This window comes from Dendropsophus ebraccatus, chromosome 2 (assembly GCF_027789765.1).
Source record: "Dendropsophus ebraccatus isolate aDenEbr1 chromosome 2, aDenEbr1.pat, whole genome shotgun sequence".
In the NCBI taxonomy this organism is placed as follows: Eukaryota; Metazoa; Chordata; class Amphibia; order Anura; family Hylidae; genus Dendropsophus; species Dendropsophus ebraccatus.
Genome location: NC_091455.1, coordinates 56,462,576 through 56,487,228, shown reverse-complemented (window position 1 = coordinate 56,487,228; position 24,653 = coordinate 56,462,576). Strand labels below are relative to the sequence as shown.

The 24,653-nt window shown below is 44.3% G+C and overlaps 1 protein-coding gene across 5 annotated transcripts in view; it reads left to right on the top strand.

The window, feature by feature from the left end:
• The first annotated feature begins 17,643 nt into the window (after nucleotides 1-17,643).
• The window catches only part of RP1 (RP1 axonemal microtubule associated), a 313,669-nt gene continuing 306,659 nt past the window's right edge, over nucleotides 17,644-24,653 (top strand). For all 5 annotated transcript variants that reach the window (XM_069957582.1, XM_069957581.1, XM_069957583.1 and 2 more), the window contains exon 1: nucleotides 17,644-17,728. In XM_069957582.1, coding sequence (XP_069813683.1) covers nucleotides 17,718-17,728 — 11 coding nt within the window. In that variant the 5' untranslated portion in view covers nucleotides 17,644-17,717. The remainder of the gene's footprint in view (nucleotides 17,729-24,653) is intronic.

Sequence of the window (24,653 nt, the reverse complement as noted above, 5' to 3'; positions counted from 1 at the left end):
AGCCTGGTCAAGTATTCTTTTTCCCGGACAACCTCTTTCATAATTTCAGTGAGGGATATGGGGAAAGGTGGGGTAAAATAATTATATAGATTCTAGTCTGTAGTACAAAGCGGAGCTAAAGCTTTGGCTGCCCAGGCATGATTGGAAGTCTAAGTTTGCAACAACTGGAGGGCTGCAAGCTTGACCCCCATGTTATGAAGTGTTACTGACTAAATTTTTACCATCAAATAACAATCCACAAATTTGCTTATAACTCATTGTACTGATCTGTATTGTAGCTGTACAGCTTCTTAGTTAGGGCTTATTTCCACGTCCCGGATTTTTTCTTACAGATGCTAAGGACGGAGAAGCCCTGTAGCAAAGTGTTTCCTCACCTGGCATAATGTATCAATATGATACCAGGTGTGGGGAAAATGAATCTCCTCAGCACTGTAGTGTCAGGGCTGTGCGGCTTCCCCATCTACAGGGCTTACCCATATGTAGCATCTGTAAGATATGAGACGTGGGAATAAGTCCTTAGTTGTGTCTCCAGGTACAGCAGATGTTTTTCATACATTTCAAGGATCAACAATGGAAGAACTTTACAACAAAGTACATGTTCTCCACAGTAATGTGGGTATCCATGAAATACACTGCTTTCAAAGGCTCAGTTTTTTCAATGCACAGTGCACACAGTCATGTCACAGAGATCCTCAGGTCCCACAGGAAGTATTCACAGTGCTATGATGAGTGATATCAGCTCTATCAGGTGAATGTATTGCCTGTGAGCTCCATGCTTTGGTCAGTGCAGGATCAGGATTCTTGTCTACAGACTTCAGCCCCATCAGATAGCAGGGAGATCAGGGTCACTAAATCATTGTATGACACATCCCAGAGCTGCCTCCTGTCATCTCACACACATCTGACCAGCCCATATTCTTAATACAATCTGCTTCTGCTTTTACAATGGTGAGACAAGCAGGTGCTGTAAATAAAAGGGTCAATGGACCAACCAGGTAGCTGAGAAGTCGGCTTCTGCCTGAAGCAGCCAGGAAGGAAAGTGGAGGAAACACTTGTTACCAGACCTGAGCTGACTGGGCTCCACCTGTGGGGTCCTCCTGCTGATCAGCTTCAGGACCCTGTGTGGACTGTGGCTGCCTGCACTGTATCCTGTGTGGGCTGTGGCTGCCTGCACTGTATCCTGTGTGGGATGTGGCTGCCTGCACTGTATCCTGTGTGGACTGTGGCTGCCTGCACTGTATCCTGTGTGGGCTGTGGCTGCCTGCACTGTATCCTGTGTGGGCTGTGGCTGCCTGCACTGTATCCTGTGTGGGATGTGGCTGCCTGCACTGTATCCTGTGTGCACTGTGGCTGCCTGCACTGTATCCTGTGTGGACTGTGGCTGCCTGCACTGTATCCTGTGTGGACTGTGGCTGCCTGCACTGTATCCTGTGTGGACTGTGGCTGCCTGCACTGTATCCTGTGTGGGCTGTGGCTGCCTGCACTGTATCCTGTGTGGGCTGTGGCTGCCTGCACTGTATCCTGTGTGGACTGTGGCTGCCTGCACTGTATCCTGTGTGGACTGTGGCTGCCTGCACTGTATCCTGTGTGGACTGTGGCTCCCTGCACTGTATCCTGTGTGGACTGTGGCTGCCTGCACTGTATCCTGTGTGGACTGTGGCTGCCTGCACTGTATCCTGTGTGGACTGTGGCTGCCTGCACTGTATCCTGTGTGGACTGTGGCTGCCTGCACTGTATCCCGTGTGGGCTGTGGCTGCCTGCACTGTATCCCGTGTGGACTGTGGCTGCCTGCACTGTATAGGGAAACACTTCTTTGACAAGCGTAAAGGTAAGACCCAATTGTCATTTTTGTTTTCCTCTGGGCAGACACTGAGGCAAATATAAGTGTCATTGTCTATACCCTATATACTTGATATAGGGTATAGACATGGTTAGATCCATGCTAGTTTCACACTGTTTGGGCATAGTATGAAACGTTCCATCAAACGTATGCCACAGATCTGCAACTTTAAGCAAAACAGTTGCATACAAGATACAGCTACTAAAAGTGTCATTTTTCTTATTTAGCTGTATAGAAAGGCTAAGTCAACTACGCTTGTCAGTAGTCGAGGCATCTGCAGTAAAGCGCCTTACTTTTTGAATACAGAGGATTTTGCTTTATACAGGATACCGAATACCGAGGATTTTGCAACATGTTATTTTGATGGAACGGCTATGAGGTGGTTCTGCCAGTAGGTGGCACCATTTAACCAGATAAGAAAGATTTAACAGTGGTCATGTGATTGCAATAGAAACCTTTGTCATTTTTTATAGTTACTTATATACAGTAGTACCATTATACTGAAAGATGCACCACACAGATGTTTAATCCATCATGAAAGTTTCAATTTTTTATACAAATCTTCTGTCAAACATGGTTCTATTGCTGGTTTTCAGTCACTAGGTTATAAGGGCTCTATTGGGAGCTTCTTCTTATGCCACATCAATGGCATAAACCATACAGGAGGACAATGTTGCAGTTGCAACTGTACTTTTTTTTTTATAGACAGCATTTTTCAGTGTTTTCATTGCTTTTCATGGTGGGTTTGACAGTATTTTTAACCCTTCGAAGACTGGGTAAATAAAATTTTTGCATTTTCATTTTAAATATGCTAGGTGTAATAGCGCCCTCAGCGGGAAAAACCTGGACTCACAGGCGACGTCTCCGATGATTTTGTTTGATTTCTGTTTTCTTCCCTGTGTGGATGCACCACCATGATGACTTATTCCAGCCATAGCTCTACAGTGCACCTCAAAACAATAATAGTAGTAGACAGATAGGTGTCCTGGTGTACGCCAGTCTTAACCCCTGCTCGCCTGAAAGGGGGGGGGGGCAAGATGTATCATGATTTACCCCCGCTCACAGGTGTGAATCATGATACAAATCTACATCTGCCTCGCAATGTCTTCACCAGGCGTACGCCTCTTAGTAAATACAGCCAGGTAAATGGGCACAGGGCTTTATTTGAGACTGACATACTCGTACTGCAGTCCTGATACATGTCTCCCATAACGCGTAATAGTGTCTTATAGCAGATTAGTGCCCCACAGAGGAAAGGACATCTATTTGCACTAAAAATTTATAATTTTAAGCCTCACACAGTAATAATGCCTTAATTCTAAACATCCCAGTAACAAGCATCCTACAGCTCCACATGTATGTCCAACACACCCTTAAAATCAATGACAGGCATCCTACAGCTCCACATGTAACTCATGCAGAACCCAATGTAATTTAGAAGCATCTCACAGCTCCCATGTGTCTACACAGTCTACTCCCATGTCACTAAGAGGCATCCTACAGCTCTCCATGTGTCTCCACGGTGTACCCCCATGTCACTAACAAGCCCATGTACCTTGAGTGCACCTTTACATCACTAACAAGCATCCCATAGCTCCCCATGTACCGAAAGTGCACCCTTCTAATCACTAACATGCATCCCATAGCTCCCATGTACCTAAAGTGCACCCTCACATCACTAACATGCATCCCATAGCTCCCCATGTACCTAAAGTGCACCCTCACATCACTAACAACCATCCTATAGCTCCCATGTACCTAAAGTGCACCCTCTCATCACTAACATGCATCCCATAGGTCCCCATGTACCTAAAGTGCACCCTCTCATCACTAACATGCATCCCATAGCTCCCATGTACCTAAAGTGCACCCTCACATCACTAACAAGCATCCCATAACTCCCCATGTACCTAAAGTGCACCCTCTCATCACTAACATGCATCCCATAGCTCCCATGTACCTAAAGTGCACCCTCACATCACTAACATGCATCCCATAGCTCCCATGTGCCTAAAGTGCACCCTCTCATAAATAACATGCATCCCATAGCTCCCATGTACCTAAAGTGCACCCTCACATCACTAACAACCATCCTATAGCTCCCATGTACCTAAAGTGCACCCTCACATCACTAACAAGCATCCCATAGCTCCCATGTTCCTAAAGTGCACCCTCTCATCACTAACATGCATCCAATAGTTCCCCATGTACCTTAAGTGCACCCTCTCATCACTAACAAGCATCCCATAGCTCCCCCTGTACCTAAAGTGCACCCTCACATCACTAACATGCATCCCATAGCTCCCCATGTACCTAAAGTGCACCCTCACATCACTAACATGCATCCCATAGCTCCCCATGTACCTAAAGTGCACCCCCACATCACTAACATGCATCCCATAGCTCCCATGTACCTAAAGTGCACCCTCACATCACTAACATGCATCCCATAGCTCCCATGTACCTAAAGTGCACCCTCTCATCACTAACATGCATCCCATAGCTCCCATGTACCTACAGTGCACCCTCACATCACTAACATGCATCCCATAGCTCCCCATGTACCTAAAGTGCACCCTCTAATCACTAACATGCATCCCATAGCTCCCCATGTACCTAAAGTGCACCCTCACATCACTTACAACCATCCTATAGCTCCCATGTACCTAAAGTGCACCCTCACATCACTAACATGCATCCCATAGCTCCCCATGTACCTAAAGTGCACCCTCACATCACTAACATGCATCCTATAGCTCCCCATGTACCTAAAGGGCACCCTCTCATCACTAACATGTATCCCATAGCTCTCCATGTACCTAATGCGATGCCCTGGCCCCTAGGGGCCACTCCGCAGTATAGATTGTGCTAACAGGCAGGAACCGGGGCAGCTGTAAGATAATGTGGTCACGGTGTAGGCACGAGGGTGATACAGCTGGAAACCGGGCTCCTGACCCTGCGGGAATACTGGGCATGCGATTCTTCGTTGTCCTTAGTCAGGGCACCAATCATCACACCAATGCCAAGGTTCAGAAACAACGGTACTTGTATATTTATTGTAACGGTGGTAACTAGTAGTAACAGTCTCTCCGGATGCAACCGGGAATAAGGCAATCTTGAATAAAGCAGAATAATGGGTGATGCTGCAATAGGCTGTGAGAGTAGCGTGCAGAATAATGGGAGTAGTAGTGAAACTGAAGTTGAGATGCTGGGTGGAATGAGACTTGAATGAAATACTTGCTGTTGATGATTTGAGAAGATGATGATGAGATGAACTGAGGAATGACTGGAGAATCGACACCCAGATGAGAATCTTGAGACTGGAGACAGGAACACAGCCAGTGGACTGGAGCAGCAGAGCACACTCAGGCCTCTCTCTTAGCAGGGAGAGAGGACAAAACCACAACTTGTCTCCTGAAGGTGGAGGACAAGACTGAGGTAGCACAGGAAGTCACATGGTAACCCCAGCCAAAAGCTTGATGACCATTGGTGTTACCATGGAAGCAGGGCACAGTCACGTGACATCCAGCCATTGCATCATCACACCACTAGGCATATACAGAGAAATATACATGAGAAGTACCATCCTTGAACACTAGGAGGCGACACAATACCTTTAGACACTGATACCTGAATACACATGCAATAAATGAACGAAATAGCAGACCTGAATACTGAGAAGGGTAAAGCAATACAAGCAGTTTGCAGTGGACCATAGCCTTCCAGAACAGAACTAGTTATAATAAAAATATGAGCATAAGAAGGGCTGTTCTGGGACACTGCATACCTCCCTACTAGAAATGAGGCGACCTCGGCGAACCACAAGTTGAGGTAGATATGGCTGAATGAACATAGAGGACCAGGACAACAAGACAAGAGGAAGGAATGTTAGTGTGATGGAGTATGTAGATGTGTGTTTCCCACGCTCAAGGCACAGGTGACAAGAGAAATATGAAGGGAAAGAAAACCCTAGTGGCAGGACTTCACCTAGGGGTGCCTAACGTACTTTGGTTACAGGTAGTTAGTGCGTGGACCATCTGACATGGAAGCCAGGACAACTTAACTGCTGGTGGGGGACCCTCAATATTCCAGTCAGTTTGACAGTAGGTTTCCAATGGAAATGAGTTACCCTACTGGAAAGAAAACTGTGAAGACCTGTGTACTGCCTTGGGTGTCTGTGTGAAGTGACTTGGACACCTGAAAGAGAAAGAATTAAATAACAAAAGCAAGCATACATCTGGGTACCCTCATACACACCACTCAATCATACCACACAAGCACTCTATAGGCCGAACACATGAAAAGGTATCCAAGGTGCAATGTGTATGGACAAGTGTAGAGGTTGAGTATGACTATGTGTAGCAACTACTATGTTGGGACAAGACAGAGGTGAACAAACACTGGAAACACAAGGAAGGGAAACACAGAAGACAACAAACACTGCGAGGTCTGGAGGAGGATTGGCTCACATAACTCTGAAGACATCTGAAGAAAACTGGCTCAAATAATCTTTCCAGCTGTAGATACAATAGATACAATAATACTATGCATGGAGAAAATAGAAGATCCTTCTGAAAAATACACTTTTTAGAAAATACTCCTTTAGAAAATAGACTTTCTCTGAGGCTATAGATATAAATATGTAGACTGACTTCTTTACTCAGAGGTGAAGGAAACTGTCTGACTCTGACATGAAAATATACACTGTGAGAAGAAATACTTTTTCAAAAGACACACTTTACTCTGAGACTATCTAAATGACTTTTCTGCTTACTCAGAGGTAGGAAAATATATATATATATATATATATATATATATATATATATATATATATGACTCTGACAAGAAAATAGACTTTTGACTACTGAAGTGCAATACTGAAGTGTAATCATGAAATACAATAATAAACCTCTGACAATCACATACTGTGGAAAATGCTTTAGGAAGGAATGGGTAAGTGTCTCTGTGTGGTAGAGTCTCTTTAGGCAACATTGAACATCGTCCATGTAAAGGCTCTGGGACAGGCACTAGAGAACAGTTTGGTCAATGAGTGTCCATCAGCATATAGCTGGATGATAATAAGAAACTTGGTCAGGAGGACCAGGCACGAACCTTGAACGTTGCATAGGACTTGTTCAAACCTAAAACAAAACAGTCAGATGAACAGTTAGGAACTTTGCTTTCTGTAGTGAAGCTTAATGAAAGGATGCAGGAGGACCCTGAGTAGGCTTCTTCTTCTTTTGCCACGGGTAGTAGAGGCGTGGAGGGCCTGAAGCAGAAGCATCGTTGGATGCAGTGGTGACCACAATGCTGGGGGTCACAGTAGTTATAGGTGAAATGACAGGGGCCACATTATAGATGACGGTAGTAGAAGCATTGGTGGCTTCAGCCACGGCAGCAGGAGAGGCAGTGTTAGCTTCTGTGGACTGCCCTGCTGTAGTGGGAGCTGCAGGTGCAGCGGTGGGCATGGCAGATGCAGCGTTAGTGACAGGCGGCAGGGCAGAGAGGGCGCGCTGAATATCCTCAATCAGCTGCCTAATCTTGGGCTCCCGGCCGAACACCCATTGCAGTAAGGGCGGAGTATCACGCCCTGGAGGCCGCCACAGCCCTGGGGAGATTGAGGCCTTGGCAGAGGTTTCCCCTTTAGGGCCGGGGCCTGAGGACAACGGAGTCGGTCCACTTACAATCTGCTCGCTGTCTGGTGATGAGGACCCTCCGGTAGAAGAAGCAAAGTCAGCGGTGCTGGAGTGACCGGGCCCCGGAGAAATGCTGGTCTCAGGTATGGGCCCCTCATTCTGATCAGCAGAGGCCGGGATGGAGGCCCGGCTAAGACTTCCGTCGTCCGACAAGGCAGCGCCCCAGCTGGAGTCGCTGTCGGATAGAAACTGAGCCAGCAGGCATGCTGGATCGAGCGCAGGCAGGGATACCGGTAGTTCCGGTGGCACAAGAACAGCTGCGGCAGGTGCGCACTCCTTGCAGGACGCCATCTTGCTGCACACTGGCGGGCCTTTGAGGACCTGGGAGGAGGCGGAGTGCAGCGGCTGAAGTTCCGGCCCAGGAATCTGCCAGGCAACAGTGACGTCATCTGGCACAGGCAGCCAATGAGGAGCAGTCAAGGCAAAGTCTATGGCGCCGGGCGATTCCAGATCTTTAGCAGCATGGCGGTTAACCCCCTCCTCTCCGGGGTATGGCGCAGTTAGAAATTGAAGAAGACAGTGGCCATTTTGTGTACAGTCTAAGGCCCGAGGCACTTCAATTACACCCATGGTGATATGGCAAAGTCTCTTTGGGGTTGCGGCACACTCTTGGGGGCACAAAATGTGATCGTTATCCTGTTCGTGACGCCAAATGCGATGCCCTGGCCCCTAGGGGCCACTCCGCAGTATAGATGGTGCTAACAGGCAGGAACCGGGGCAGCTGTAAGATAATGTGGTCACGGTGTAGGCACGAGGGTGATACAGCTGGAAACCGGGCTCCTGACCCTGCGGGAATACTGGGCATGCGATTCTTCGTTGTCCTTAGTCAGGGCACCAATCATCACACCAATGCCAAGGTTCAGAAACGATAGTTGTATATTTATTGTAACAGTGGTAACTAGTAGCAACAGTCTGTCCGGATGCCACCGGGAATAAGGCAATCTTGAATAAAGCAGAATAATGGGTGATGCTGCAATAGGCTGTGAGAGTAGCGTGTGGAATGATGGGAGTAGTAGTGAAACTGAAGTTGAGATGCTGGGTGGAATGAGACTTGAATGAAATACTTGCTGTTGATGATTTGAGAAGATGATGATGAGATGAACTGAGGAATGACTGGAGAATCGACACCCAGATGAGAATCTTGAGATTGGAGACAGGAACACAGCCAGTGGACTGGAGCAGCAGAGCACACGCAGGCCTCTCTCTTAGCAGGGAGAGAGGACAAAACCACAACTTGTCTCCTGAAGGTGGAGGACAAGACTGAGGTAGCACAGGAAGTCACATGGTAACCCCAGCCAAAAGCTTGATGACCATTGGTGTTACCATGGAAGCAGGGCACAGTCACGTGACATCCAGCCATTGCATCATCACACCACTAGGCATATTCAGAGAAATATACATGAGAAGTACCATCCTTGAAAACTAGGAGGCGACACAATACCTTTAGACACTGATACCTGAATACACATGCAATAAATGAATGAAATAGCAGACCTGAATACTGAGAAGGGTAACGCAATACACGCAGTTTGCAGTGGACCATAGCCTTCCAGAACAGAACTAGTTATAATAAAAATATGAGCATAAGAAGGGCTGTTCTAGGACACTGCACCTAAAGTGCACCCTCACATCACTAACATGCATCCCATAGCTCCCCATGTACCTAAAGTGCACCCTCACATCACTAACAAGCATCCCATAGCTCCCCATGTACCTAAAGTGCACCCTCACATCACTAACAACCATCCTATAGCTCCCATGTACCTAAAGTGCACACTCACATCACTAACATGCATCCCATAGCTCCCCATGTACCTAAAGTGCACCCTCACATCACTAACAACCATCCTATAGCTCCCATGTACCTAAAGTGCACCCTCTCATCATTAACATGCATCCCATAGCTCCCCATGTACCTAAAGTGCACCCTCTCATCACTAACAACCATCCTATAGCTCACCATGTACCTAAAGTGCACCCTCTCATCACTAACATGCATCAAATAGCTCCCCATGTACCTAAAGTGCACCCTCTCATCACTAACATGCATCCCATAGCTCCCCATATACCTAAAGTGCACCCTCACATCACTAACATGCATCCCATAGCTCCCCATGTACCTAAAGTGCACCCTCTCATCACTAACATGCATCCCATAGCTCCCCATGTACCTAAAGTGCACCCTCTCATCACTACCATGCATCCCATAGCTCCCCATGTACCTAAAGTGCACCCTCTCATCACTACCATGCATCCCATAGCTCCCCATATACCTAAAGTGCACCCTCACATCACTAACATGCATCCCATAGCTCCCCATGTACCTAAATTGCACCCTCACATCACTAACAACCATCCTATAGCTCCCCATGTACCTAAAGTGCACCCTCACATCACTAACAAGCATCCCATAGCTCCCCATGTACCTAAAGTGCACCCTCTCTTCACTAACAAGCATCCCATAGCTCCCCATGTACCTAAAGTGCACCCTCACATCGCTATCAAGCATCCCATAGCTCCCCATGTACCTAAAGTGCACCCTCACATCACTAACATTCATCCCATAGCTCCCCATGTACCTAAAGTGCACCCTCACATCACTAACAACCATCCTATAGCTCCCATGTACCTAAAGTGCACCCTTTCATCATTAACATGCATCCCATAGCTCCCCATGTACCTAAAGTGCACCCTCTCATCACTAACATGCATCCCATAGCTCCCCATGTACCTAAAGTGCACCCTCACATCACTAACAAGCATCCCATAGCTCCCCATGTACCTTAAGTGCACCCTCTCATCACTAACAAGCATCCCATAGCTCCCATGTACCTAAAGTGCACCCTCTCATCACTAACAAGCATCCCATAGCTCCCCATGTACCTAAAGTGCACCCTCACATCACTAACAAGCATCCCATAGCTCCCCATGTACCTAAAGTGCACCCTCACATCACTAACAACCATCCTATAGCTCCCATGTACCTAAAGTGCACCCTCACATCACTAACAAGCATTCCATAGCTCCCCATGTACCTAAAGTGCACCCTCACATCACTAACAACCATCCTATAGCTCCCATGTACCTAAAGTGCACCGTCTCATCACTAGCAAGCATCCCATAGCTCCCCATGTACCTAAAGTGCACCCTCACATCACTAAAATGCATCCCATAGCTCCCAATGAACCTAAAGTGCACCCTCACATCACTAGCAAGCATCCCATTGCTCCCCCTGTACCTAAAGTGCACCCTCACATCACTAACATGCATCCCATAGCTCCCAATGTACCTAAAGTGCACCCTCTCATCACTAGCAAGCATCCCATAGCTCCCCATGTACCTAAAGTGCACCCTCACATCACTAACATGAATCCCATAGCTCCCCATGTACCTAAAGTGCACCCTCACATCACTAACATGCATCCCATAGCTCCCATGTACCCAGGGCTGTATTAACAGCTGCTGCTGCCCTAGGCACTAAACCTGAAGACGCCCCATCTTCACGCACCTATTGGCGATACCAGACCTGACCAATACCACCATACCCCCAACCCCCCTGGAAAAGACACCAGATTTACTGGCAAGTCTGAACGGGAGGAGGAAAACTAAAAAAATAAAACCAAAAAAAATTGTTTTTTCTGTCCCCCTGCTCCCTGGTGCTGCCCCCCTGCAAGGTGCTGCCCGAGGCACCGGACCACGGGTGCCTAGTGGTAAATACGGCCCTGCATGTACCTAAAGTGCACCCTCACATCACTAACATGCATCCCATAGCTCCCTATGTACCTAAAGTGCACCCTCACATTACTAACAAGCATCCTATAGCTCCCATATACCTAAAGTGCACCCTCACATCACTAACAAGCATCCCATAGCTCCCCATATACCTAAAGTGCACCCTCACATCACTGACATGCATCCCATAGCTCCCCATATACCTAAAGTGCACCCTCACATCACTAACATGCATCCCATATCTCCCATGTACCTAAAGTGCACCCTCACATCACTAACATGCATCCCATAGCTCCCATGTACCTAAAGTGCACCCTCACATCACTAACATGCATCCCATAGCTCCCCATGTACCTAAAGTGCACCCTCACATCACTAACATGCATCCCATAGCTCCCCATGTACCTAAAGTGCACCCTCACATCACTAACATGCATCCCATAGCTCTCCATGTACCTAAAGTGCACCCTCACATCACTAACAACCATCCTATAGCTCCCCATGTACCTAAAGTGCACCCTCACATCACTAACAAGCATCCCATAGCTCCCCATATACCTAAAGTGCACCCTCACATCACTAACATGCACCCCATAGCTCCCATGTACCTAAAGTGCACCCTCACATCACTAACATGCATCCCATAGCTCCCCATGTACCTAAAGTGCACCCTCACATCACTAACATGCATCTCATAGCTCCCCATGTACCTAAAGTGCACCCTCTCATCACTAACAAGCATCCCATAGCTCCCCATGTACCTAAAGTACACCCTCACATCACTAACAAGCATCCCATAGCTCCCCATATACCTAAAGTGTACCCTAACCCTCACATCAATAAAGTAGAATATACTTTCCATTCAGTTTAATGAAAATAATATTGACTGACAAGAGTAGTAAAGTATACAGACATAGTGAGCTGCAATACACATACTGTACTATGTACACTACATTATTCAGGTGATCTACTATCCAGCCTGGTTAATGTACAGTGAGTGATGATGCACACAGTACTGTACCTTCTGGAGCAGCGAGTCCGACAATAGAGTCCAATGCAGGCTACAACATGATAGAAACAGACACAGTTATAAAAAAAACAGTAAAAGTAAAGATTAAAACCAGCAAAATGGAAAGAAAATAAAAAACATTCAAAATAGTGCAAAAAAAATATTGCACCAACCGCTATTCATTGTACTTTATCTGAAACAGTTGGTTTGGTTCTTCTGCTTATTTCCCATCCCCTGAAAAATGTCACTCATATCTTATAATAACTTATGAGCAGGCTATCATTTACCAAAACAAGTTTAAATGTGGAAATCTATAAGCTATCAGTACGTTTGCAGTGATCCCCTTGCTCCAGTGTCATCATTACAAGATGAAGGATAGGATGATAGCATTGAATTTAAAGTCCATAAAGTATAAGCAGGGCTCATGATGAAGTACTGGGCTTGGTTTATGTGGAGCAATAAAGGCTCCAATCCCATGAATGTCCTGATTATTAATTATTGCCAGGCTGCTCTCAGCTCGCCATTTACAAGTGGAAGTATTGTGCTGGGGTAAAAATAGGAAAAATTGATTTTTTTTCCTAATAAAAAGCAATTCCATATAATAGGGTTTCCCAATTGATCACTGGTTACACACAACCAGAGATGTTAGTAGACTCTTAGGTCACTAGGGGGCACTGGCAGGGAGGCAACTGAACCTGGTTAGAAGCATACATTCTGGATCCTGGGTTCCAATGTAAAATCTGTGTCATAGGGCATGGCATTCTGTGTACCATAATACTATTGTCTTCTATGTGGTAGAGGTCCCCTTTCTCTTCCACAAACATGAGGCATGCAGCTGCAGGGGGATATCAGCAGGTTTGTTTGTATTAACCTGCTAATAGTACCCCTTTAAGGGAAAGGGGTGAATTTAAGGTTCAAACCTTGACTCACAGCCTTCAATAAATGCCCTTAGGAACCCAACATTCTGACTTGTGGCCATTACAGAATCACTATTTTAAAGGTGCTGCCACTTATAAAATCTTATTTCTGTGGGGAGAGACCCTCGTCTAAGCAACACCTCTTCTGGGCAGGACAGTACGATCATATAATCCCTGACCACCTTTCTGGCTACATTTCACAAAGTTTTTGAGGAACCTGTGTAAACTCTCTTGTTGCACCTAAGAGGAGGTGTTTGTACCCTGGCACAGTGTGCCACAGCCTGGAGGCTTTACATATGGCTTTCTATGAAGAGTTTTTTTTCCTCCCTACAATAAGAATATATTTTTATCTCTGGGAATGGTTTTAGGAAAATGAATGTTCCTGCAGATATTCTTATCTGGCTCCAACTCTGATATTCCTCCTACTGCTGAACTGCTTGATCCAATACAACTGGGGCATAAACCTGTCATCTCAAGAAAGAACTGGCTGGATAAATGTGGTGTCCTACCACGGATGTTACAGGTCTATACACACTTTGTAAAAAGTCTGTACTTATTGTACTTGTGTGGTGATGAAAGTAGTACTTAAGTTTTGCCACTAGATGTCACTGTGTTTTATTTATATATATATTATATTTATTATATATATATTTGTGTATTTGGAAGCTGCACAGCTAAAGGATGTAACGGATTATTGTTTCTTTCTGCCCATCCACATGTCTGTGTCTGTACCTGCAGTTATGTCAAATAAACTTTATCTGCTTTTAAGAAGACAAGAAGGGTGAGTGCCTCATCTTTATCTTACTTGGTGAATTGTTTCTTCATGTCTTACACGAATCTGTAGACTGGTAGGAATCTGTGTTTCTTCTCTCCTATCAGCTTTCTCCTTATTTCTTCTGTTGCACTCTACCCACTCACAGCGCACGTTAGTAACGGTAGGGAAGTAAGTCACATGGGTGGAGGAGGTGCAATGGTCTTTTGTGTTGGGCATTGTGGAGGAAGGATGCAAGCTAGATAGCTCTCCACAGTGGTTCTACCTGGGCCCTGGCCCTCTGCCAGGTCCCCGAACCCTCTTAGCTAGCACCCCGTATTGGAAGGACGCAAGACAGTAAAGCTTCGCAGTAAAGCTACACAGCACTATGCACGGTTAAACCCCTCTTAGGAGAGGACAAGCCAGAGACAACCTCAACCCATGCTGTGGACTAGGAGAAGTAACAGAGCAGGATAGTCTTCACTAAAGCCAAAGAGCTAGGAACTGATCTAGATAGAGCAATCTTGCAGTAAGCCTATGAACTCTATCTCGTAGTGCAGGTGTCAGCAGGAAATCCACAGAATTCCCCTCATCCCAGGTAACAAGATCTGGGGCCTGTGTCACCCTCTAGGAAGGTTCAGCCGAGTCTAGTGAACATAAGGTGGTGTGAAGACTATTCAAGGTCAATGCATGGACACAGGTGTTGTTCTTCGTATTCTACCTGATCCTCCAACATCCCGGCAGAGCACAGTACTACTTGGGACTCTCACAGCATCCTCCTCTCCACTACTCTGCTTCTTTGTATCAGTCAGAACACTACTCAGTCAGCACGACTATATCTTATACTACATTCCTACTACAGATCTGGTTGCTGTGTTGTCAAGCATTTGTCTGCAACTATTGTCAAGTGTATTACCACGTGCTTTATCAAGAGAAACCTCATAATCTTGTAACCTACTGCAAGCAAGCACTTTCTAGTAAACAACATGCCTATTTAAGTTCAAGAGACTCCGTGATTTTTCATTTTCCACTGACACAGCACACACCATAACCTTGGGACACTTGCTCTTTCTGTGTTTAGCGGTTTTGGTGGTGGTGGTGGTGGGGGGGTCACTACACCACTCTGGCCATCTGAGATCACTCTAACCCAAGGCACCCTGTAGCAGCCCAGAGGGACACTGACCACAGGGGAAAAGGGTACAACTGGCCTTGCCAACTAAAAGCAGGCGTGCCCTCACACCTATGTGCCTACCTGGCACTGGCATCACGAAATAGCACTCAAAGGTCTGGCTGTATCTCGGCCAACCACCACAGGAGTGGCGTCACACCTCACCACCTAGTAAGTGACCAGCCGATCCTCCACAGGGGCTCACCACAGACTCATAAAGGTTAGGTCTATATTGTGGAACAAATGGCATCTTTGCTTAAGTGTATCTTGATTGGAGCTACCCACACCGCTATACGTACAGTGCAAAAATGTTGTATTGTACTTAGAAGGATGTGGTTAATGTGATTTTGGCTGTGCACTCCTTCTGCCTGTCCAAAGCTTCTATTTTATTTTTATTTTTTAGAACAGTTAATATTAGAGGCCTATGCCCAAGGGTAGTGGGTTTGTATATCCCTTTAAAAAATAACAATAAAAAAAACATAAAAAAATAAATAAATATATATATATATATATATATATATATATATATATATATATATAGTCACTTTGCTTCTCAATTCCAGTCCTCAGGCCTCACCAACAGGTCATGTTTTGAGGATTTCCTTAGTAATTTACAGGTGATATAATTATACTCAGTGCATCAGGTATTATCACAGGTGATCTTTGTATGGGAAGTCCTCAAAACATGACCTGTTGGTGAGGCCTGAGGACTGGAATTGAGAAGCACTGGTCTATATGATAAACTGTCTTTGTAAGGCCATGGGAACTATATGGGATTCTATTATTCATTTAGTGTTGCTATGTTAAGGGGCGTGCTGATTGTTAGGGTTAAGACATAGACAGAAAGCATTCAGATGCATTAACACTTTAATGATGAAATAAGGAGCCTGCAAAAAAATAAGAAAGCACATGAGGTAAAAGCTACTCAAAGGCATTGTGATAATCTGGCTCAAGTGTATTATAACTATGCAGGTTTGTGAAAGGTCTGTCACCTTAACCGACTCAGAGGCCAGCCCAGATGTCAGGTTTTTTGCTGGATGACTGGTATTTTAGATATTTAAATTTAGGGGAAAAACTTCTTACATTTTACCGTAGAATATCAGACTACAGACTTGCCAATGTGATCTATTTACACTAAAAACAATAGTTGTGGTCAATCTTTAGTGGTTATCATTGTTATTAGTCTAGATGAGCACAATGGGGTTTTATTGTGGCTTACAATAAATGGGGGCCCTCACTGTGAAAACAAACTTTGAAATCTAATGGCCATATTACACACAGCAATTATCATTTAAAAAATTTGCCACAACTACCGAAAATGAGAAATTATTTGTAAGTCTAAAAACACCCATTGATCAAACAGCGAATAAAAAGTTGTTAATCGTTGTCTTTCAACGTGTTGAGAAATCATTGTTGGCATCGTTGTTATACGAAAATATACGTAGTGTGAACATAGCCTAAAAATGCGAAGAATTGCACTGATGAGTTTTTTTTATTTTTTTTTTATTTTAATAAACCAATCAGAGCTCAGCTAAACTAGCTTTCTCTCATCTGCTGCTATAATTTATGTAACTTCTCCTCTGCAGTATCTTCATGAAGCATAATCCTGAAGTGCTTCCTTCCATCCACAAATACATCATATTACTGAATTCTGTACATAGAAGACTAATGTGCTTTACATGCAATTATTCCATTTCTATCGGTATAGAGTAATAAGTGTACAATGTGTCCATATGTTGACTTTCTTTAGACTGGCTGTAGCCACATGTTACATTAAAATAAATAGGATTTAAAAAATTCCATTTACATAATTGATAGATTTTTATCGGTAATGAATCGCCATATTATAGGCAGGCACATGGACAGGTAACCCCTCTCTATATGGTGATGACCTGACTAAGCATCTCCTCATATCTCAGCTACATAAGATACTGTTCACACATGGTGGTGGTAATCTGGCTAGTCCCCTACTATGCAATACCCTGGAGGCAGTTCTAGAGGTCAGACCCCCATTAGTGGGCTTATCCTAGTGATATCATTATTAAATAGGGGTATCTATAGACTGTCTTATGCCGAGTCCAGGGCATAATAGCAGGGATTCTGGGGACAGGGAGGACTTTCTGTGTCATGCACCTCCCCCTAAGGCAGAAGTATAACAGTGTATCAGTGTTTTAATGATCAATTGATAAGAGTACAAGGTCCTCTCTGTGCAGTCATATAAGTTATATCAAGACAGTACATCTTCCACGTGACATTAATAGTCATCTCAGGATAACGTCCACTATCAATATTTATAAGAGTTTATTCTGGACTCGATGTAGACAGTGATTGAATAGTCCCAGCGTCTGTATGGTTGTAACTAATACACAGACCGTCACTCCAATAATCCATGGCTTTAGTACTGCAGCTTATCTAGGTGTGGCTGCTCTTTATTTACTGTTGCTACAATAAAGTTCAATGGAGAACAAACAGTCAGTTTTTACACTAAATATGTTTTCCTATATGAGTCGAGTGACGGACGGTGCAGCAGCTTTCTGGCTTCTTGCAGCTACAGTAACTCGTCTTTCCTTCTTCTGGGTGAATGAAGCCTGATGATCTGTTTCAATGAATAGCAGGTATTGTACAGCTCTGAGTATTCCTTACCATTGTGCCCTGTACTACCACTGCTCATATTACCTATTATTACTGATGCTGCTGTGTATAGGAATTATCTGAGGCATTAGCCTGGAACCTTAGTAAAGTTGCATGTAAGTGACTTTAGAGTACAGGGGAGGGCACATTGTTGATATTGGGTCCTAATGAAAATCGTAACGTTCAGGATTGGACACCTATGTATCACTATGTCCCTGGATATGTAATTTATTGGGTTTATACGTAAAATAAAAACTAGATAGTGTCCTAAATCAGAGAATAGAATTAGAGTGCAATGAGAAACTGATAAATGGAGAAAAGGGAGAAAAAAGTGAGTTTCATATGGAACCAAATAAAGAGCTCAGTTATCTTGTGTAGCCCAACTTCCACTTCCTGTGTTCCATCTTGGTGTTTCTGTTACCAGAGACAGAATTCCCCTAACAACAGACAGTGGACAGCAGATTACAAGTAAGTCACATAGTGGCCAAGATTTTCAAGCTGTTTTTCTGGGGTAAAAAGTCATTTCCGATTAATAGAGTAGTTTACAAATATTTTAGACTATTACCTGGAGGGAAATTACTTGAGATGTTAGTCATCATTTAAGTGTCCTTGTTTGTTGTTCACTTGCTTTTTAATAGTTGGTGTAAGCATATGGGGTTTAACTTTAATGGTTATCTTTAACCATCACCTGTTATTGATAGAAAAAAAACTACACAAAGTACATTTAAAGTTTTCCCATTTTTCATTATTCAACAGTCCAGTCTATAGTCTGAAGTTTAGTTCTCAACCTGGGGCAGTTTTTAAGAGTTGCCTATGGGGCATGATCACATATCCTGGTAAACAGCAATATTCTTTATTTCTTTGATGGTTCAAAAGACAATAATTTCACCGCTTCACTGTGGAGGACACAATATGCAAGCTACAATGCATTTCAAGTGTCATAGATAGATTTGTTGCTTCATGGTTACGCTTGGTGGATTAATAATTTGAATATTTCTCAACTCTTTCCGATTAGTTGGTTACCAGGGCCATTGACTATACAGTACTCCACTGGGCCACCGAGTTGGTTTGTGCTTCGAGTGGCTGTCAGTTCTCACTCATTCAGTGCTGCTATAAGTCCTTGGGGGGACTACCTGTCTCTAAAAGATTTTGCTGTGAATTTTCTTTTGCAGCTTTCTGTGTAGTATGAAACCTGCAGAAGCAGAAAAGTTTGAAAGTTTTAATAAAAACCTATTAGAAAATGCCCCTAAAGGTGGCCACAGCCATTAACCCCAGAACACCTTTTTTTTTTTTTTTTTTTTGACACGACACTTGACACGACACACAGAAGAACACTGTAGATACATTCCATCCTTCATGTTTGGCGAACTGACATGCAGATTCAAGCACGATAATTTGAACTGGGATCACTTCCAATGCCAGTTTCCCTCTGGGGCTTGGCTACTGCCCTGGAGGGAAACTGAGCCAGACTAACAGATATACAATATGTGAAGTGGACCTAAAGCCCCTACCACGGGGTGATGTAGAGGAGCAAACAAGCGCTGTCAGCGCTCGTTTGCTCCTCGTTCTCCGCTCGCTGACGCAGCTATTCCACATGTCAGCAGCGAGCGGGTGAGTCCGGGGGGAGCTGCAGGGGGGCTGCCCGGGTGATCGCTAGATTATCCGCGCAGCCCATAGAGGATAGCGGCGGTCTGCTGCTGTCGCTCCTATTACACTGAGCGACGGCAGCAGATTGCTTGTTTTTCAACATGTGTAAAAAACAAGCAACGCAACGATCAGCCGACAAAAACAATGACGGCTGATTGTTGCCCTCTATTCCATGGGACGATTATCATCCGTAACGGCCAATAATCGTTTCGTGGAATGGTGCCTTAATTCTCCTGTGCAAAGAGGCAATGTATGACACGACTGATCACGTGACACATAGCTGGGAGAGGACTGCTCTTAACGCGGTGTTCTCCCAGCTCTATCTCCCGATTGGTACTGGTCTGAACACTCAGACCTGGACCGATCAATATTTTTTACATGTCTCTATGACATGTCAAAAGTTTTGTGAAATGACAGTGACACTTTAAAGCGACTCTGTACCCACAATCTGACCCCCTAAACCGCTTGTACCTTCGGATAGCTGCTTTTATTCCAAGATCTGTCCTGGGGTCCGTTCGGCAGATGATGCAGTTATTGTCCTAAAAAACAACTTTTAAACTTGCAGCCCCCTGCCCAACGGCCGGGGCTTGGAGTATCTGTGCCCTAACTTTGCACCACCCCTCCGTCCCTCCTCCCCACTCTCTTTATTATTAGTAATGCCACTGGAACATTTTCACCATTTTAGGGGGCACTTTTTACAGTGTAAGGCTATGTTCACACTAGTGCGAACCGCGAATATACGCACGTAGTTTTGAGGTTGATGCATTCGCTTGAAAGTATACGATATACGCCCGCACAATGCACACTACGTATGAGCTTACGGCCGGATCGTATACGGCGCCGTGAAAAATGAACAAGACCATTGTTTGAGGACGGAAATGTTGAAACTCGCGGCCGTGGATTTCCATGCGGTCCCGTACGAAGTACTTATTTCAGCCAAATTGAACTTGATTTTTCGATCCAAAAGGTTCTGTGTGATTTACTGCGCTGGGCGAAGATTTCCAAGTAAATGACCTGCCTCAGATCGCTTCGAAACAAGCTAGGGAAGCATAACTGTACTACGGCGTATGTTCGCGTTTCGTACGCATCCGGCCGCATTTCTATTTTTCCCATGCCCGTAGTTTCAGCCGTACATGTACGGCGGCGTACAAAATGCGTCCAGACCCATACGCAGTGTGAACATAGCCTAACAGTCTAAAACATAAGCATCAATATTATGATATGTGATAGATAAACACACACTACCGTATAATAAAGTATTTGCCCATTCTAGCATAAATATTATGATGTTGTATGCCAACCTTCTAAAATGTATCCGAGCTCCATTACAACATTACAAGGAGGATCATGTTGTTCTTATGTTTTATATATGAGAGAAGTGTCTTGCTTCATTAAAATACATATCGTGGTCAAACTGAGTCACAGCACCACAGTAAACAAAAAGACAGAAGTCTGCCAACAGGGTTTACATAGCCCGCTGTATAGGCAGGCTTCAGTATGAATTATTTATTCCCAGCACCATGGCAATCCCTGCCTCTGTTTGTATTTGCTTTACTCACCAATGACATTAACAAATCACAGCTAATATAATGCGTCCTTAGAAACATCTTCTAGCAGAGTCCAGAAGTAAACACTGCAATCGGCCATATGAGCCTTAAGACTAAGCTGGGCCTTCCTGCATGGCACTGACACACTTACACAGTCCTGGACACTTTAATCTCTGCTCTCAGGGTTTACCAGGAAACGTTTGCATAAGTGATATAAGGGGAATCTGTAGTCCGGGCATGTCACCTGTAAGAGATGGGAAATAAGTAACATGCAGGTTCATATAGTCTTGAACAAACAGATCATTCTAGAAAAAATGTGTATTCTACTAGGATGTTTTCACACATGCATACATGTTTTGTATCTTTTCTCTGTCTGTTGATTGGAAAAGGGTTCAGAGAAGAAATTGAAATATTAAAGGGGAAGTTCAGCAAAAAAAAAAATTCTTTCAAATCAACTAGTGCCAGAAAGTGCCAGAGATTTGTAATTTACTTCTATTAAAAAATCTCAAGTACTTATCAGCTGCTGTATGTCCTGCAGGAAGTGGTCTCCAGTCCGGAGAGCAGAAGAGGTTTTCTATAGGGATTTGCTACTGTACTGGAAAGCTCTTGTCACAGACAGAGGTGTCAACAGAGAGCATTGTGTCAGACTGGAAAGTATATACCACTTCCTGCGGGACTTACAGCAGCTGATCAGTACTGCAAGATTAGTTGTTGTTTTTTTTTTTATAGAAAAATTTGAAATCTCTTGCACCTTCTGGCACCAGTTGATTTGAAAGTTTTTTTTTTTTTAACCATCCCTTTAAATAATGCTGAGAAGAAAGTGGGCAGTGTGAGCCATGTGGATGTGTGACCATGTATGTTTTCCCCCCATAGAATTACTGTCTATGAGGTGGCTTCGGGCTGCCAGGATAATCTATTGACCTATATAGACCACTAAACTACCAATTATGCACCACATAACTATTTAGATGCAATTGCTATTGATCATGGCCTCTATACAGGTAAATAGCTAGCATTGGGTAATTGTTTGATGCTGGTCAATAACAATGGGTTTCAGCTGCAAACAGCACTTGCACTCACTGGGTGTAGACCAAGCTCAGTTCCCAAACCTGCCCCATGCTTCTCTATCCAACCAATGACATAAGAGGTTTAACAATTAACATGAGAACTTAGTAGCTACCACTATACACTAAATTCTAGTGTATAGTACAGTAGTGTATATAGTGAATGTAGAGGTAACAATCACATCTGGGACAAATGACCCATCTACACCTTCATAAAGATGGCAGATTGTAGATGTGTGTGTGTGTGGCTGTGTGTGTGTGTGTGGGGGGGGTACTTGTGAAAAATGTAGATGAGTTAGGTGAGCTAATCCTTCTTTAAGATATCTCTTATTCTAGCACTAGAAAAATTTCAGGCTATATTGATTGTGACCAGCAGATGGAGATTCCTCCACAGAACTTACACTATAAATGGAGCATTCTGCCAATGCTGTATGGTCATATGTGCCATGTAGGTAAACAGCACATGGTGTATTGGTTACATACTCTTCATCAACACATAACATGTCTGGGCTTCTTGGATTGCTAAAACATAGTCTGCTCTCTTTACTGTGCTGCGTTGTTTGCATGTTTGCAAAGCGAATCTGATGAATTTAGATTCGCAGCGAATCAGGCATTAAATTCCCTTCATATCGATTCGCGAATTCGCCAAATTCGCTTTGCAAATTCACTAAACTTGGTGGCTGCACATGTTATTTTACGGAGCTGTCTTTTGGCGAGAGCAAGGGATTATCCATTATCTTTTGGGCCGTCCAATCAGCTGCAAACCCCACTGTGATGTCAGCACCTCCTCCTCTATGTAAGGTGATTGGCTTCCTGGAGGCGGCCAGTCGGCTGTGTATAGTGGAGAGTAGGCTGCAGCAGGCAGTTAGAGAAGGGAGAGAAATACAGAGAGATCGGGATAGAGAGGAGAGGAGGGTGGATTAGGGGGGGTGGGTATTATAGGGAGTCACAGTAAACGCAGTGTTTATCTTAATACCTCACTGGCTGCTCATTTAGCAATGTTCACTGCTGTCCTGGGAGAAATTTGATATTGCGCCGCTAATCCACCAATGTCCACTACTGTCCATGACGGAAGCTGAACGATTGACAAACGGATTGACACTGTCACAGCAAGAGCTGTTGAAAAAAAATTGCTGCTCTTTAATAGTCCCACTATTGTGGCTACTAAAGTTTGCCTGTTTTAATAAAAAATGGTTTTTAAGTGATTCACGAATATTTGCGAATATTTGCGCGAATATTTGCAAACTTAGCAAATTAGAAGTGGGATGCAGCCCTAGGGAGTCCAGTAAAATATGGATACACCTTTTTCTTAGCTCGGACCAGCTGCCATCCTGCACTGCATGGGAGGCTGAGCTGGGTAAACAATTTACTCCTAAGCAGTGGTCTAAAGCATTTTTTCTCTCTCATAAAGCCGCCTTGGCTTGTAAGGCACAGGAAACGTGCTACAATATTTAGTCTCGTTGGTACCGGGTGCCGGCTCGTCTCCATGCCTGGTACCCCACGGTTCCAGATGTGTGCTGGCATTGTGGTGGTGCAGGAGGAACCATGTCGCACATTTGGTGGGGTTGCCCGAAACTGGTGAGGTTTTGGCAAACAGTCCTGCATCTAACTAACACCCCTGAAGCTGTACTCCTTAACATGTTCCCTACGCCCAAATCCCGCTTCAAAAAGTCCCTTGCACGTCACCTGCTTCAAGTAGCTAAAACCATTGTTCCCCGGCAGTGGAAATCAGTGGACCCTCCCACTATTGATGACTGGTTTACGGAAATTTCGCACATACACCACATGGAGGACCTGATTGCTGTCACCCCTGCTTTGGTGAAGAAATACATGGCTACATGGAGTCCTTGGCTATTGTTCCGGGACTCTGATTCTTATAGGTCTGCTACCTCCTGAGGTGGCTCCTTGTTTGGATGTCCTGGCTTTAAACTGAACTACGCTTTTCTTTCTTTTGTGGTCCTGTGCTATCTCTCATGACTGTTCCATGTTGGTCCTGCTTTTTCTTATTGTTCTGCATATCTGCTTTTCAGGTGAGACAGGAATGTTTATTGTTGCACCTCACTATCAGCTCACCTACCCATGTGGTCAGTCGCCGTTTGATATGGCCATTATATTCCATCTCAGTGGACTGGGAAGTACTTGCACATTCTAGCATTATTTACATTCGAGTTTTATACCATGTTATGTGATATTTTGATTGACTTTATATTGTCTCCCTTTCGGGATATGTAGTCCCGGTGTTTCCTTTTGCATTTGCCTCCCCAAAAATAGATACAGCCTATGGCCTATGGCTGTATCCATGTTTCCCAGAAGTCCATAGGACTGCATCCAACTTCTTCAGCCACCGGTATTCAAATGCCAAACAGTTGGACTTGAGCATGCTCATCTCTGCTAGATAGTTTAAGTAAATCTGGGCCACTATTTAGTATTTAAAGTGGACCTGTCATTAATAAAAACTTTTGACATGTTGTAGAGTGTATATACCTATATATGATCCAATAGATGTATATCCTAGGGTCCTTATGCACACTAAAATACCAAAACCAAAAAAGAAGAAGAGGGGGAAAAAGACCACCCCACTAGCAAAACATGCAGGACCAAAAAATCACAAAATATATATGTTGTTTATCTTTATTTGCATATATAGAAAA